This window comes from Lampetra fluviatilis, chromosome 30, assembly GCF_964198595.1.
Source record: "Lampetra fluviatilis chromosome 30, kcLamFluv1.1, whole genome shotgun sequence".
NCBI classification, from domain to species: domain Eukaryota; kingdom Metazoa; phylum Chordata; class Hyperoartia; order Petromyzontiformes; family Petromyzontidae; genus Lampetra; species Lampetra fluviatilis.
This window is the reverse complement of record NC_136304.1, coordinates 4067255-4082739: the sequence shown is the minus strand read 5'-3', so window position 1 is coordinate 4082739 and position 15485 is coordinate 4067255. Positions and strand designations below refer to the sequence as shown.

The 15485-nt window shown below is 52.6% G+C and overlaps 1 protein-coding gene across 4 annotated transcripts in view; it reads right to left on the bottom strand.

The window, feature by feature from the left end:
- LOC144943143 (echinoderm microtubule-associated protein-like 6) overlaps positions 1-15485 on the bottom strand; it is a 187426-nt gene that overhangs the window by 90584 nt on the left and 81357 nt on the right. For all 4 annotated transcript variants that reach the window (XM_078870358.1, XM_078870355.1, XM_078870356.1 and 1 more), the window contains 3 exons: positions 11040-11175; positions 3458-3659; positions 2792-2929 (listed from right to left, as the gene is read on the bottom strand). In XM_078870358.1, coding sequence (XP_078726484.1) covers positions 2792-2929; positions 3458-3659; positions 11040-11175 — 476 coding nt within the window. The remainder of the gene's footprint in view (positions 1-2791; positions 2930-3457; positions 3660-11039; positions 11176-15485) is intronic.

The window sequence follows — 15485 nt, the reverse complement described above, 5'->3', positions numbered from 1 at the left end:
ACCATCGGTGGCGCGTGCGGTAAGGACAGCGCCCCTCAACTGCTGCCAAAAGAAACCCCCCCCCCCCGCAACCCTTGCCTCCCTAAAGCCCCCTTAACCCCCGCCTCCCTAAAGCCCCCCTAACCCCCGCCTCCCTAATGCGCCCCCCCCCCCCAACGCCTGCCTCCCTGAAGCGAGAGCTCGAGAGAATTCCTCCAGAGCGAATCCTCTTGGCCTCCTCTTCCACCGTCCTACGACAAAGCACACTTTGCTGCGTGTTCGTCTTCTGCGTTATCTACGCGGCGTGTAAGAGCTGTGGTGGGGGTGTGGGCAGGCAGGGTGGGAGGGAGGGAGATGGAGGGAGGGAGGCTCTTGAAGGTGATGGTATAGGCGGGTGGGGAATGAGAGATTGATGGACAGCATTTTAGGACAGATGGGTTGGGTGCACGGATTGTGCCGAGGTTTATAAATTGAATTCGGTTTCAATTTGGTGGCGCGCGAGATCCTCACACAAACACCTAAGCGATCCGTTTTGCAGCGTTTGTGAATTCCCACACGCCCGATAATTTACAGAAGGGCAGTTTCTCTTTCCTCATCACAATAACTTGGGTCTTGCAAATGGGGCTGCACTTAAATGCAGCGTGCAACAGTACTGTGTTGAAGGAATACTTAATGCAGAGAACGGCTGTCACCTTAGAGACACTTACCAGGCAAGATGGTAAGGACATGGCAGTATAGCAATAGATTATTGAATGTCTCTGCATGGAGCTTTGAGAATTACCCCTTCATATCCATGGTGAATTTTCTCCAGATTCCCAAAATTCTTCCCACACGAAGCCAAACGCTCATTAACCCTTCCCCGTTCCGATGACGTGTGTGTACGTCATAAGTTTTTCTTCAGTGAACGAAAAATACTTAAAATAAAATAACTTGATGGGTACCGAGGCTCCCACAAGGGCGTGCGGGAAGGCGTGTGGCATAGTTTGGCACCAGCTTCGTAAAGTGTGGTCGCGTTGCTACAGTTCTCTGCAGTGAGTACAAGGTCTTAAAAATAGCGGCGCTACGCCTCTCCAAATAAAATTAACGCTGAACCGCTTACGTGTTACCGAGATTCAGCGGCGAATAGGAACCCACCCTGCAACTTGCAGATGTCTAGGAACGGAAAAGGGTTAATAAATTTGGCTGAACATTCCAATGCAGGGACCTCTTGAAAAATGTGTCAAGCCTCAGTGAGGCTCTCCTGGAAAAATAAAGACGAGTAAACTTAGGGCATTATTTAATTACCAAATCACCTGGATTGTGCCCAATATAGCCGACTCTTGGAAGCCAAGTTGAAGCCTGGATCGCGTGTTGTTGGGCGACCACCATGCACAGATCAGGAGTCGCAGGCTGTTGCGGAAATACGTTGTCTGCAGCGGGCAGTTCAGGAAATGTTCAAAATTGTACTTCACTGTGCTCCAACATGGACACTCTCCGCCTTCACTCAAAATGACCAGCGTAGTGAAGTATCGTCAGATAAGCCCCAAAATGCACGTGACATGTGGAGGCCCCTGATCCAGCGGTGAGATTGACAAAGGGCAGTAAATGCCCATGTATCGATGCGTTGCTAGTTAATGTGATGGATGATATATTTATGAATAACTAAATGAATGAGAAACCAATGAAAGATTTGGCCGTGAGGCAGCCTGGGCCCTCAGCAGCTTAACAATGAAGAGGGCTGTCCCCTCAGCAGCTTACCAATGAAGAGGGCTGTCCCTGGCTTGTGGAATTGACACTGTAAAACACTCCGGATGAACATAGCCAAACCTCCACAGCACAGGACCTGATTGGTGAAAAAACACTCGGGTGATGCTTTCCTGGGTAAATAAAAAAAAATGTCACTCTTAGGATTTCACTGGTCTGTAAAGATCCACTGCTGGATGAAAGCCTTGCCATGCTCACCCATTATGTCAATGTGGCAACCTTGCATACGTCCTTTTAAATGAGGCTATCAAACGTTTCGGTTTAGCTGGGACAACACCCGTGTTTTCAGAAGCCTGCCACGGTCGTTGCGAAGGATTTGTGAAAATCAGCATTTGGTTCCCAATCTCTGGCCTCTTACTGAACTCATGATGCGGGCAAAGGGCAGAGCTACCCTGAGTAGGGGGCGGGGCAACCTGAGCAGTGGGCGGGGCGACTCGAGAAGTGGGTGGAGCTACATGAGCAGTGGGTGGGGCCTATGAGCAGTCGGTAGGGCCCGGATCAGGAGGAGCAAGGCAATTCGCTGTGAGTAGTGATAGTGGTTGGGTGGGCGTGGCTAAGTAAATGTGGGCAGGTCTTGCCGGAGGCAGGGCCGCGAGATCGTGAATGGAATCGCGGTGGCAAAATGTTAACTACCTCGCCTGGTATACAGGAGGTCGTAGGTTCAATCACGACCCTGACGCCTGGATATTTGCAGTTTGCATGTTCTCCCCGTGGTCGCGTGGATTTTTCTCGGGTCCTCCGGTTTTTCCCTCCACATTTAGAAACAACACATTTAGAGTATTTTACTGCTCTAAATTTCCACTTAATAATCCACTTTATTGAGCTATCATTTGTGGCCACGTTAACTTCAGAAAAATATCTGCATAGCTCAGTGGGCCTTACCTGGTAAAATAAAAAAAAAGATTACAATTGAAATAGTTTAGTGTTAATGTATCCCCGTCGGTAGCTCGATCCCTTTCGGAGCCACTTCCCGCAGCTCCTTTGAGGTGGCACCGTCGGTGGGGGCCGAGGGGGGGGGGGGCAGGTAACCATCGGGGGGGGGGGGGTGAGGGGGGGGGCGCGCTCTCACCTGACTCTGAGCACGGTGAAGGATCCGTCCTTCATGCCGAGCGCCAGCTGCGTGCCGTCGGGGCTGAACGCCGCCGACCTCACCGCCTCCTCCATGTTGCAGCGAGCGATGAGCGCGTGGTCGGCAAGGCTCCATAGCCTGGGTGGGTGGGTAGGGGTGGGGGGGTTATAGGGAGGCCACCGTGTGATGGTTTTTACCTCCATATTTAGACAAATAAATTAAATAATTAACCGTAAATATTTTGCCGCTATGAGTGTCCACGTGATAAGCCACTTAGTTGAGATGTCATTTGTGGCCAGGTGATTTCTAAAAAAAGAGTTCAGTGGGCCTTACCTAGCAAAATTAAAATGGTTTCAGTTTCAACAAAATATGCAATTACAAAGCTTTCATATTTATATTTCCATTGCCCTTTCTGTTCCAATAATACACATTTTGAAAAAATAATACGACAGAACCTCTTAAGCTTGACATAGCTTAGGGCCCCAGCATGTCATAATCCGGCTCTGCATCACCAGTCAAACTCCTTGCTTGATTCGTTGACGAAGAGCGGAGTGGGCTAGAGGCTGGTGAGGAAGCGGTGGGGGGGTGGGGGGGGAGTCCTGGGGTGGGGGGTGAGGAGCGCGGGGGGTGTGTGGAGAGAAGGGGGGGGGTCAGCAGGGTCCGTGCCTGACGGAGCGGTCGTCACTGCCCGTGACGGCGAGCGGCTTGGCGGGGTGCACGGCGAGGGCCCAGAGCTCCCCCTCGCAGTGGCCCTGCATGACGAGCAGCGGCGAGTCGCGCTCGCGCACCGCCACCTCCAGGATCTCGCTGTCCTGCGTGCCCACGGCGATGCGGTCGCTCCTCCAGCACACGCTGCGTACGGAGAGCCCTGGGGGGGGGGAGGGGGCCGGGAGGGGCGGGGGTTGCAGGTTGGTAGGTGGGGGGTAAGGATGTGGGAGGATCGTACATTTGGATGGGGGAGATGATGATGATCGCGGGAGACGATGGGGGAATGGGAGAGGTGGAGAGACAGGCCTGGGTGGGTGGGGGGGGGTATATGGGTGGAGGGGTGGCAGGAGAGGGTGAGGAAGCGGGAGGTTTGGATGGGTGGGGGAGGGAGATGATGATGATGATCGCGGTAGACAATGGGGGAATGAGGTGGAGAGACACGGAGTTGTGACGGGAAGATGGGAGGGGACGGGGAGACGATGGGCGACGTGGGGGGGGGGGGGGAGACGAAGAGACGGGGAGATTCGGGAGATGACGGGGAGATGGAAATACGTGGGAGATAATGAGATGCGGAGGTCGGGATAAGAAGAGCGATCGATGGGGAGATCGATGGGGAGACAGACAGCCGTGGAGATCAGGAGACAGAAAGGTAGAGGGACAGGGAGACAGCGCGATTTGGGAGCATCTAATATAGCGTGCTGTTGAGCACATTATCTGTATGCAGCATTTGACCCTGGGTTCGCTCGCAGACACACACACATACAACCACGAACACACATAGGACGTTGTAAAGCGCGTCGGTTCGGTGATTGCAAGGCTCCGTACCCCCTTGAGACGCCACTGTTAAAGAAGCCTCGATACGGGCAAGAAAGCTCAGAGGCAAGAGTTTCAGGCACTAAGGGGGGAGGGAGGGGAGGGGGGAAGATGCCAACGCACGCATTAAGCAACGCTTCTGGAAAGTCCTTGCGCGCGGGGGGGGGGAGACACGGGGACGGGAACCACGAAAGTTTCTAAGTGAAAACGGGGGGGGGGGGGGGGGTGACACAATTCAAAGGAGCAACACGCCCTCCGTTAGGAGACGCTCTAATCCGATTAGACGCGTGCGCGGAATCGAGTCGAGCATTGCTGCTGCGGGAGCCGTACGGCGTCGTGTTTTTTTTATTGCAACCACCCCACTACCCCCCCAATCGAGGTGATCGCGTGGCAGCAAGAGGCGGGCGAAGCACCATGGTGCCGCTACGCGAGGCCGGCATAAATGAGCCGGCGAGCGCGGAGAAAGTGAAGCTGTGACGGGGAGACGCGGCGGAGGAGGAGGAGGAGGCGGCCACGTGCCGGGCAGGGACCCGCTGAGACGCTGCATTAAAATCCGAGCGGCAGTTGCCTTTGATTAAACGGGGTTCCCAAGTGTAGCGAGTCGGTCGTCTCGGCCACAGCACCAATGACTTGCATAGAGACCCGTAGACTTAGAGACTCATAGACATGCATAGAGAGCCGTAGACTTAGAGACCCGTATTGGCATGCATAGAGATCCATGGAGTTGCATGGAGACAAGATTTTCCACGCAGACTAACGGAGATTGATCGACTTGCATGAACACCCGTAGACTCACCTTGGCACCGATAGATTGAGTTGTGGTAAAATTCACATTTCCATATGCAAAGAGCTTAGATTATTTATCTGTTATAAATTGTCACGTGATAAGCCACTCTTCGTCGAGCTATCATTTGTGGCCAAGTCGCTTCTGAAAAAGATGTAGATATAGCTCAGTGGGCCTTACCTGCTCAAAAAAAAAAAGTTAAGTTTATAGTTTAGTTAAATATCAGCAACATTTGTTCAACATCAAACGCCTCTGCACCAGTTTCGACATGCAGTGTCTCATCAGAAGTCAGGCTTGCTGCAACCAATGCTGACGAACTGACAACTGTTTATAGGCAATGACGCAGTCCCCGATAGATATTGCGAAACGAGTTCGTTGAAACTATCCGTAACACTTCACGCTATGTTCTCCACAGCGACGCGTTTGCGGTTTTATATATCGGTATATATCATTGTCTTATAATGAACATCGTAAAATCAGAGCATCGATATGGAATTAAATCGCATTTCTCCTCGATGTTGTTAAAAGCCCTCCTCAATCTTAAAAAACCGTGTGGGGCCCATGCTAGCTATCCATGGTTCAGAGTCACCCTGCGTCACACCGTGGGCGAGCGAACGGCAGACGCACGGGGGGGCAAGGGGGTTGGGATGCGAGGAGGTTGGGGTGGAGCAGGGAAGGAGAGGAAGAGGAGGACGTGGGAGACGGATGATGAGGCGAGAGAGGAGGAGAATGATGAGAGGGATGGATGGGAGGAGGAGCAGATAGAGGGGGGAGGGGAGGAGGGTGGAGGAGGGACGGAGGGAGTGAAGGAGCAGCAGGAGGAGGAGGAGAGGAGGGAGAGAAGAAGCTGTCTCCACGGACTATCGGTTGTGCTTTAGCGCGTGGGGAGAGTGGATCTGTGAAAAAAATAAATTACTGTAATAAATGAACGTCACGAGACAGTAGGTGTGGCTAAAAATAGACGAGGATTTAGCGTCTCGTGTGCACCGCATTCGTCATTGTAATGGCTTTTTGTTGTGTGCGCAATATTCGAATTCTTCATTTTTGTTTAAGGGCATGGGCTTCTCGTTTTACCGTAAACAAACAGAACAAAGTGCCCCATTAAATGGGTGCGGCCCAAAAAAAATACAGCACTCGTGCGCAGTGCTTCTACATCTGCAGAAATTATCTCTCATGATGAGAGCAAATCATATGCACGGCAATTCGTCAATCGATGATGCCTGTACGCTGCATTGCTCGCAGAAGAGCTACGCTGGACGAAACGAAAAAGGAATGACTCATGCGATGGATTTTAACTTTGTAATCGCTGAACGAGATAGGACCATCTACTCACGACTTAACGCGTTCGCCAATTAGCAACTGACATTAAACTAAATTTTGATTTAAAGCTTCCGTGACTGCAGGGATTCATATTCTTAGTTCTTTCGGTAAAGTCACGTAAAAGGGAAATAATAAAATAATATAAAAAAAATTATCACGACGTTTCGACTGCAACACAAGCAATCATCATCAGGTGTGAAATCCACAGCAAGAAAATTTTGGTTGGGATGCGAGGAGGTTGCTGTGGATTTCACATCTGATGATGATTGCTTGTGTTGCAATCAAAACGTCGTGAGCTTTTTTTTTTAATATTTAGATTATTTTATTATATCCCTTCTACGTGACTTTACCGAAAGAACCAAGAATATGACATTAAACTATTTTTTTTTATTTTACCAGGTAAGGCCCATTGATTAGCAATGGTTGGCTACGTACAGTGCGAAAGAAGTTCAACATACGTACGTTCATACAAATGATAGCTCAACGAAGTAGCTTATCATGTGGACATTTATAGCAGCCGAATACTCTAAACGCATGCTTCTAAATGCAGAGGGAAACATCGGAGGACGTGGAGAAAAACCCACACGACCACGGGGAGAGAGAGACACGCAAACTCCAAATATACAGCAGCAGGCGTCAGGGTCGGGATCGAATCCACGACCTCCTGCATATCAGGCGAGGTAGTTAACATCTCGCTACGGCAGCGCCCATTACATTGTTTACATTCTCATAGCTGAGATTTACTTGAAGGGAAAAAAAGAGAAAAATTGTATTACGACTTATTATTTATGCAGACATTGGTAACCAGGTTGAAACCATGAACACGCTACATTTGAGAAGCCGGTTTAGTGTCGAGTGACCTGGGGTGCACCAGAAATGACGAAATGGAAAACAAATTCATTCAAGTACAGCGGATGAAGCAAACAATAATCAGCACAAAAACCACGGTGTCACGTGAGCAATTGTGAAGATTGCGCAAACATCGCTCAACGTTAAATACACAAATCCCCTGGGGCAGATTGCTTTTAGACGGATCGTCGCACAACTACAAGTTTGCTTACAAGAGAAACACCGAGGGCATATCGGGCCGACTGCCGTTGCTCAAAGTAAGAACGCGAACGGAAGAGGGTGGCAATCACAACGGGCGTGAGTCTGCGGTGACGACCTGCGGCGTTCATCGATGCCGGCCACATCGAGAGGGTTGCCGCGCCGCGTGTCGGAGCGCTCGCACAGCGAAGAGAGCCGTGGGCGAACGAGAGCAGCAACAACAGCAACGGCAACAACAACAACAGCAGCAGCAGCAGCAGCGACAACAAAAAAATCGCCTTCGTTTAGCGGCGCGCGGCTTTTAAAGTCCATCGGCTTGAATCGCACGCAGGATCAAGACGGACACGCGCGCGTACGTTGCTAGCTCGCGCGAGAGAGACAGGAACACACACATCCAGCCACTATTCCAGTTAGAGGCGTCAATTCTGCCATTAGTATCGATCCTGAAGCTAACAATACACGCGCGTGATCGCGTGCCTAACAATCGATGAGAGCGAGGGAGGGAGGGAAGGAGGGAGGGAGTTTTCGAGTCCTATGTGTTGTATGTGATTGGGTTCACGCGACGTTAATCCCTGCAGGGGCCAGAGGTCGCTGCGTTGATCGCGCGAGCGAGCGATGCGAAGAGGTAGAAGAGGAGGAGGAATGGTAACGGAATAAACAACGCAAACACACGGGGGACGGGCAGCCGGAGGCCGGAAGACAACGACGGACAACGACGGACGAGACGTCTCGTGGAGGCTGTCGGCGGCGTTGGTTCGAGAGCTACTCGCGCGTTCGGACATGGAGAGGGCAGTGGTGGGAGGACAGGGGTGGTGGGGGTGGTAAGGGTGGTGGGGGGTGGTGGGGGTGTAGTGAGGGTGGTGGTGTGGTGGGGGGTGGTGGGGGGAGTTGGGGGGGTGGTGGGGGTGGTGGGGGGTGGGGGGAGTGGTGGAGGGGGGTGGTTGGGGGGGTGGTGGAGGTGTTGGGGGTGGTGGGGGGTGGTGGGAGGGTGATGGGGGGTTGGGGGGGTGGGGGTGGTGGGGGGAGTGGTGGGGAGGGTGGTTGGGGGGGTGGTGGAGGTGTTGGGGGTGGTGAGGGTGGGGGTGGGGGTGGTGGGGGATGGTGGGGGGGGTGGTGGCGGTGGTGGTGGGGGGAGTGGTGGGGGGTGGTTGGGGGGGTGGTTTGGGGGTGTTGAGGCGGCGGCGGGGGTCCCAAAGCGATAGAATGCAGGAAAAACATAACATTTCATACGCCAATTTTTTTATACGTTGCTATTTACGGAGCAGTGGTAATTTATTTTAATTAGGCCGAATACTAAGACGTGTCGCCAGATACGATGTTTAACCGTGACACGGCAGGCGGAGACTGTATTTTTAAAACCGAGCGAGGCTCCAAACTTTCTTAATTGGAAACAAACGCGGGAGGGGAGGGAGGGAGTTGGGGGAAAGAAAAATGATAACGAGCGAGCTGCATAATCGTCGATGAACATTTGACGGTGCGGTCCGTGCGAGACGAACACCGTGACAAAGACAAACGAGCCCCGAGAGGAGATGGCACTTTAAACATCTGAAGCCGGAGCGATGTTTTTGTTTTGTTTGTCTCGCCACGTAATAATAATAATACGAAAAAATCTATAAATTATTTTTGTTGCGTGCCAACGCACGACTTTTCGTCATCGATCGCTTCAAACAATTTCAAATCGTCGCGCGCCGCTGCATCACCGCCGAACATCGCCTCGCCCAAGGTCATGGGGTCAAAGAAGTTGAAGTTGCTCGACACTAGGGTCCGTGAAAGATGCTCCCAAGCTGTGATTCAACAAACGTTCAAACTGCCCCTGCATTCGTGACTCGCGCGTCGAATCGCTCGCTTTTAATCGGGTGGCAGTCGCCTGCTGAGCGAACCCATTAAGGACAGGGAGGGGAGCAGTGTCAGATCATCCTCGTAGCAAAAGTAGCTACACACGCTACGGGCCCCGAACTTTCAAGGGTCCCGCGCTAAATGCTTTCAAGCTATCAATTCCGGTTCAGTGATTCTGCACTTGCTCTATTTCTATAGTACTACACTGCTTTCAACTTTTTTTTATGAACGATGGGGTGTTTAAGGTTAGCGATTTGTCGTATTTATCTGGCTGTATAGCAAATGAAAAAATACAATGACTTTACTATGCAAGTAAAAAAATTGTGTTTTAATATTTATGTTTTTTTTTATTTAGCGCCCCTTTAAAACATATACTACAGGCCCCGCACTAACTTAATCCAGTACTGTGGGGGAGCACATACAAACTCTACAGGAAGTCCTAGTTGGGAATTGAACCCTGCGTTTGCGACGTGTGCTATCCTCCGCACCTCTGAGAAGCACGGTCGGATATGGACGGTGCGAAAGAAGCTCAAAGTCAACACACGCGAATTGGTTGTTTTACGGTTGATGCAAGCGATATGAAATCCTTACGTTACGGCTAGTGGAGCGAACAAAACGGTAAAAATGAGGCAGAATAAATCATAATAATCTTTATTGATACGCCTTTCATACCGCAAGGCACTACACGCAAGTTAAAATAACCTAAAACTATAAACTAAATTATATATTTTATTTTCGTACCGGGTAAGGCTCACTGAGTTGAACAGCTCGTTTTCAGAAGCGACATGGCCACAAATTACAGCCCAACAAAGTGGCTGATCACGTGGACATGTATAGCAGCCAAAAACTCTTCCACACAATGTGGAAGGAAAAACCCGGAGGACCTGGAGAAAAATCCACGCGACCACGGGGAGAGAGAGAGACCACGCAAACTCCAACTATACAGGCGTCGGGGTCACGACCTCCTGTGCATACCGGGCGAGGCAGTCACCATCTCGCCACCGTGGCGCCGCTAAGACGAAACAAACGCGCGAGACGACAAGCGACGTGGCGCGCTTGCTGCTGGGGGGTTTAAACGGCGGGGGGTGGAGGAGCCCGGAGCGTGGGCGAGATTGTTGGCGACGGGAGAGGCACTCGCGAGAGAGACAACGCGCCAGACGACGATTGGAAGCGGTGAACACGGCACGAATCATTGGTGCCTTGACGATTTTATTCTCTGGTTCTTTCGGTAAAGTCACGTAGATAGGAAAAAGAATAAGAGAGCACGAAGTTTCGGTCGCAACACAAGCGTCCGTCATCAGATGACTTTACCGAAAGAACCAAAGAGTATGGATTCCTGCAGTCACGAAAGCTTCAAATCAAGATTGACGAGAATAGTTTACAAGGAGTGGATGAACCTGCAGCAGGAGTGGGGGGCGGGGGGGGGCTCAGTCCGGTTTAGCCCCCCACCCCCCACCACCCGACTCGACTGGACTCCCTTGAAAAGTGACTTATTAGCTCTTCAAATGTTCTCACGGCACAAAGCCTCTGTCTGCTTGCGTCTGTCTGTCTCTCGGTCTGTCTGCGGTGTGTCAATGTGCGTGTGTGTGCGCGTGTGCCTCTCTGCATGTCAGCCTGTCTCTACGTCTGTCTGTCTCCCGGTCTGTGTGTCAATGTGCGTGTGTGCGCGTGTGCCTCTCTGCATGTCAGCCTGTCTCCACGTCAGTCTGTGTGTATTTGTCGCTCCGTGCGTGCCGTTACCTTTGTAGCCCTGGTCGCTCTCGGCCAGGTCGATGGTCGTGATCGGCTTGAAGTCGGTGTCCCAGAGCCTCACGCAGCCGTCGCGTCCTCCGCTGGCGAATCCCTCCTCGCACGCGTACAAGCTGAAGATCGCCGACTGTGCAACGCGCGGACACACGGGTACGACGATAGCCTATTATCACGACCACTAAGCACGCTGATACACCCACGGCAAGCTTCAATGCTTTGTTCGGGATGGGGTTCTGCCACGTTTTGGCAGTAAGTGCCTGTTAGGTAGGGGGGGGGGCGTTCTTGCCGTGTACAATCCCAATCGAGATATTTGCAGGTACATTTTATTACACGCTGGTAATATATTTTGGCCGCTATCGACGCCATCGGGTTGAATCTTGACTGAGAGCTTTCGTGACTGCTGGAATTCATATTCTTTGGGTCTTTCGGTAAAGTCACGTAGATTGGTTCATAGAAAATAACAAAAACTACGACGTTTCGATCACAACGCAAAGAATAGCCATCAGGCTGAGCGCGTCAAGTTGTGTTGTGTTATCGTTGTCGTCATCTGGGGGTGACGACAACATCCACCTTGACGATTGCTGGTGTTCACCAGATTTTTCGAATATTCCTCCTTTGCATTCGACATTTGGTTGTTGTTCGTGTTGTTGTTCGTGTTGTTGTTCGTGTTGTTATTCGTGTTGTTATTCGTGTTGTTGTTCGCACAGCTGGCGATAGCGATGCAGCCCCAGAGTACGATGAGCGGCACACGCATTACGTGCGTGGCAAACAAAACAAATAAACAAAAGCATTGATGGAGAAAATTAACGGCACGTAATTTTTTTATGGAGATTAAAAAAAAACATGTTTTCGCACCCGGATGAAAAAGAAAATGTGCACGAAGAATTATATTTCAAAACCCACAATTCCGCTGCACCGTAAGCAAACGTGGTCTCAGCTCAGCCACACCAATGACAACACCAGCAGATAAAGTATAAAAACAAAAAATACATTTTAATACCGCCGTATGAAAAAATGTAACGTAACAATGCATAGATTAATCGGCTGAATTCCAATTCTTACGCTCGAGATGCACGTGTGGAATCGTGCGCGTGAGACTCAATTATTTACGTTAATTAAAATTCAATGCAAATTATGCGTGTGCATTATAGGGGTAATGGCGTTGGCAAAATTGTACAAACGAGATAAAGTATGAGATGAATATGCGATATCACATTCTCGCAGCGGCTATTGGTTAGCTGACGGGAAGACGGTCACTGCATCGTTCGTTTTCAGATGCGCTTGTGCGGCCGTCTGGAACGCTCTTCCTTCCCATGTTAGTGTAATGCGGGCGTAAGCGACCTTCCGGAGGTGACGTCACGGGGGGTGGAGTCATGTGACGTGGGGGTAAGGTTCGGGGCTTTAAGCGGGTAAACCGGAAGGGGAAGGTAGTCGGGGTGCGAGCGGAAAAGAGTGAGGCCACGCGGGCAAGTGTGGAGAGGGGGGGCGCCGACGGCGATCGGGAGCCAACCCCGAAGATAAGAGGAAGCTGCGGAGTGGTGTGCAGCTGGGGAGGAGACAGCCAGGAGGGCTGCGTGTTAGAGGCAGCGGTGTGGCTGCCAGGAGGAGCTGCGGAGAGAGAGAGAGAGGGGGCTGCTTGTTAGAGGCAGCGGTGTGGCTGCCAGGAGGAGCTGCGGAGAGAGAGAGAGAGGGCAAGAAGCTGTGAGAGCTGCGGAGGGAGAAGAGCAGCAGAGAGTACAGCCAAGGGGGGCTGTGTGAGAGAAACAGCAGCGGAGCTGCTGTTGTGGATCGGGCCGACATTGGAGTCAGCACCGTGGAGAAGCTACAGAGTAAAGACAGCCGTGTGGGTGTACAGCACGAACCGAATAATAAAGGACACTGGGACAGACATCGTGGTCCAGTCATTTATTACACTGGTGTCGGAAGTGCAACGGCATGTCGAAACAAGTGAGGAAGAAAGTTAATCCGGCGCCTGCATCGGCTTCTTCGTCCGACGACGACGAACTCCCTCCAACCACGGATCCTGTTGGGGTGGTGGAGGAGAGCCAGGCTGAGGCGACCACGGGAACGGGTGTGGAGGATGTTGGCGCGGTGGCGGGTCCGTCGACATCATCAGACGCGGATCAACGATGGCAAGCGATGGCGGTACAACTGGAGGCACTTCAGGACGTCCTGGCGCATCTATGCCATCTCGTCGCGCCAGGGACGATGGATGATGCAAGTGGTGCTCCGCGGGCCGCCACGTTGCCTGTCCTGCCGCCGCCATTGCCCACGCGGCAAGAGGCCGCCATTTTGCGCGCTCCGTGGCGCCAAACCGCCATCTTGGCCACGCCGCGGGCCGACGCCATTTTGAATTTGCCATCACAACCACCACCATTGGAAGACGGCGGGAAGAGGAGTCGGAGTCGCCACCTTACAACAGTTAAAGAATTTTCCGTCGGTGGGGACTGGAGCGCGTTCGCCTGCCGCTTCTTGGCGGCGGTACGCACAGCAAGATGGACCGATGCGGAGGCTTTGGAGGTGTTGCCGACTCTCCTGGACGACGAATCTGTCCGATTCTTCCGTTCCATAGCGACCGATAAGAAGGCAACTTTACGTGGTGTTTTTCAAGAAATGGCCGATGCTTATGAGCCACCAGATGATGCGCATCGGCGATTCGCTCAACGACAACGAGCACCAGAGGAGTCGCCCGTGGCGTTCAGGGGTGCGGTGCTGGAGCTGGCCATGGCAGCTTATCCTGAGACGCCACAGGACCTGCTTGAGCCTCTCATATTAGGGAAAATGTTGGAGCTGTCTCGGGATCTAGGGATCCCCATGCCTGTGTGTGGGCATGAGAAGCTAACTTCCCGGATGGCTGCTAAGTGTCTCGATGCGCAATTCAACCTCCGTCGCTGGAAACAAGTGACGGCGTGGACGGGGGGGCCCGTCAAAGATGGGGATGCGCTGGGATGGAACCCTGCGCAGGCCGTCTATGTTCCGGATGACCGGGGCCCTCAACAACTGACGGCCGCCTCCGCTCCATGGACGGGACGCGGCGGGCCGAGACCGCGCGCGGTGCTACCAGAACGGGGCCGTCGAGAAGTCGGACACTCCGATGGAACCGGGACCGGCTGACGGGGTTTTGAATCTGCCGCGGTCTGTCTGGATCCGGGAACAGATGATGGATGAGTCATTGGTGTCCTTGCGGAAGCGGTCTGCTAAGGACAATGGGAGTCCGAGTACGGCTGTGGGGCCGCAAACCGCTCTCCGAGATGGTCTGCTTATGTGGCGGGAGGGGTTCCAGGAACGTTGGCGCCTGGTGGTACCAACGTCCTTGCGGTTCGAGTTGATTAGAACCCTCCATTGTGACACTCTCTTACATTTAGGGGTGCAGAAGACCTTGTTGACGTTGCAACGTCATTATTTTTGGCACGGCATGGCGACAGATGTCGTAGGGCACGTGCGCGCGTGCCCTGCGTGTGCACAACGTAAGCCGCCGAAACATCCTTACGTGCCGCCTCTCCAGTCGATTCAGGTGTCTCGAGTCAATGAATTGGTGGCACTGGACATATTGGGACCTTTTCCACCATCGGCGAGGGGTAATAAATATTTGCTGGTAGGGGTTGAGTACCTCTCCCGTTGGCCGATGGCCTGGCCGTTGCCCGATCAGTCGGCCGCGGCCATTACCGACGCCTTTTTGTTTGGGTATATTATGGATAAGGGGGCGCCTGAGAGACTCCTCACGGACCAGGGCAGGAATTTCTCTTCTAAATTATTGGCGGAAGTGTGCGCGGGCCTTGGGACTAAGAAAGTACGGACATCCCCATACCATCCGCAGACGGATGGTATGGTTGAACGGCTGAACAGGACATTGTCTGCCATGCTTTGCCATACCGTGAGTGAACAACAATCAGATTGGGATCTGCACATCCCCGGGGTGCTTTCGGCGTACAGGATGACGCCTCATGCGGCTACAGGATATTCGCCGTTTTACCTTATGTATGGTCGGGAAAACGTGCCGCCGGTGGATGTGCAATTGGGAACTGGGGTGAAGGGACCTCGGAAACCACTTCCTGAATACATCCAGGACACGGTTCGCCGAGTCACGGAGGCGCGGGAGAATGCCCGCGTGGCTACGGCCAAAGCCCAGGCCCGGAACGAGCGATATGCGCGACGGTCTGAGGGGGAGTGCCCTTGGAAGGTTGGGGACCTAGCCTGGCTTCATTGTCCACAGGTACGTCCGGGGACCTCGCCGAAATTGCACAAACCCTGGCATGGTCCCGTACACCTCATTGCGGTTCCCAACCCACAGACAGCACGCGTCCAGATTGGGTCTCGTCGCTGGGTTGTGCATACGTCGCGCTTGAAACCATATGTTGCTCCCTTACATGATGCGTCATCCCCCAATATTGCCTTGCCGGGGTCTGTTGCTGCTGACTCTCCCCTGCCTGCGTCCAT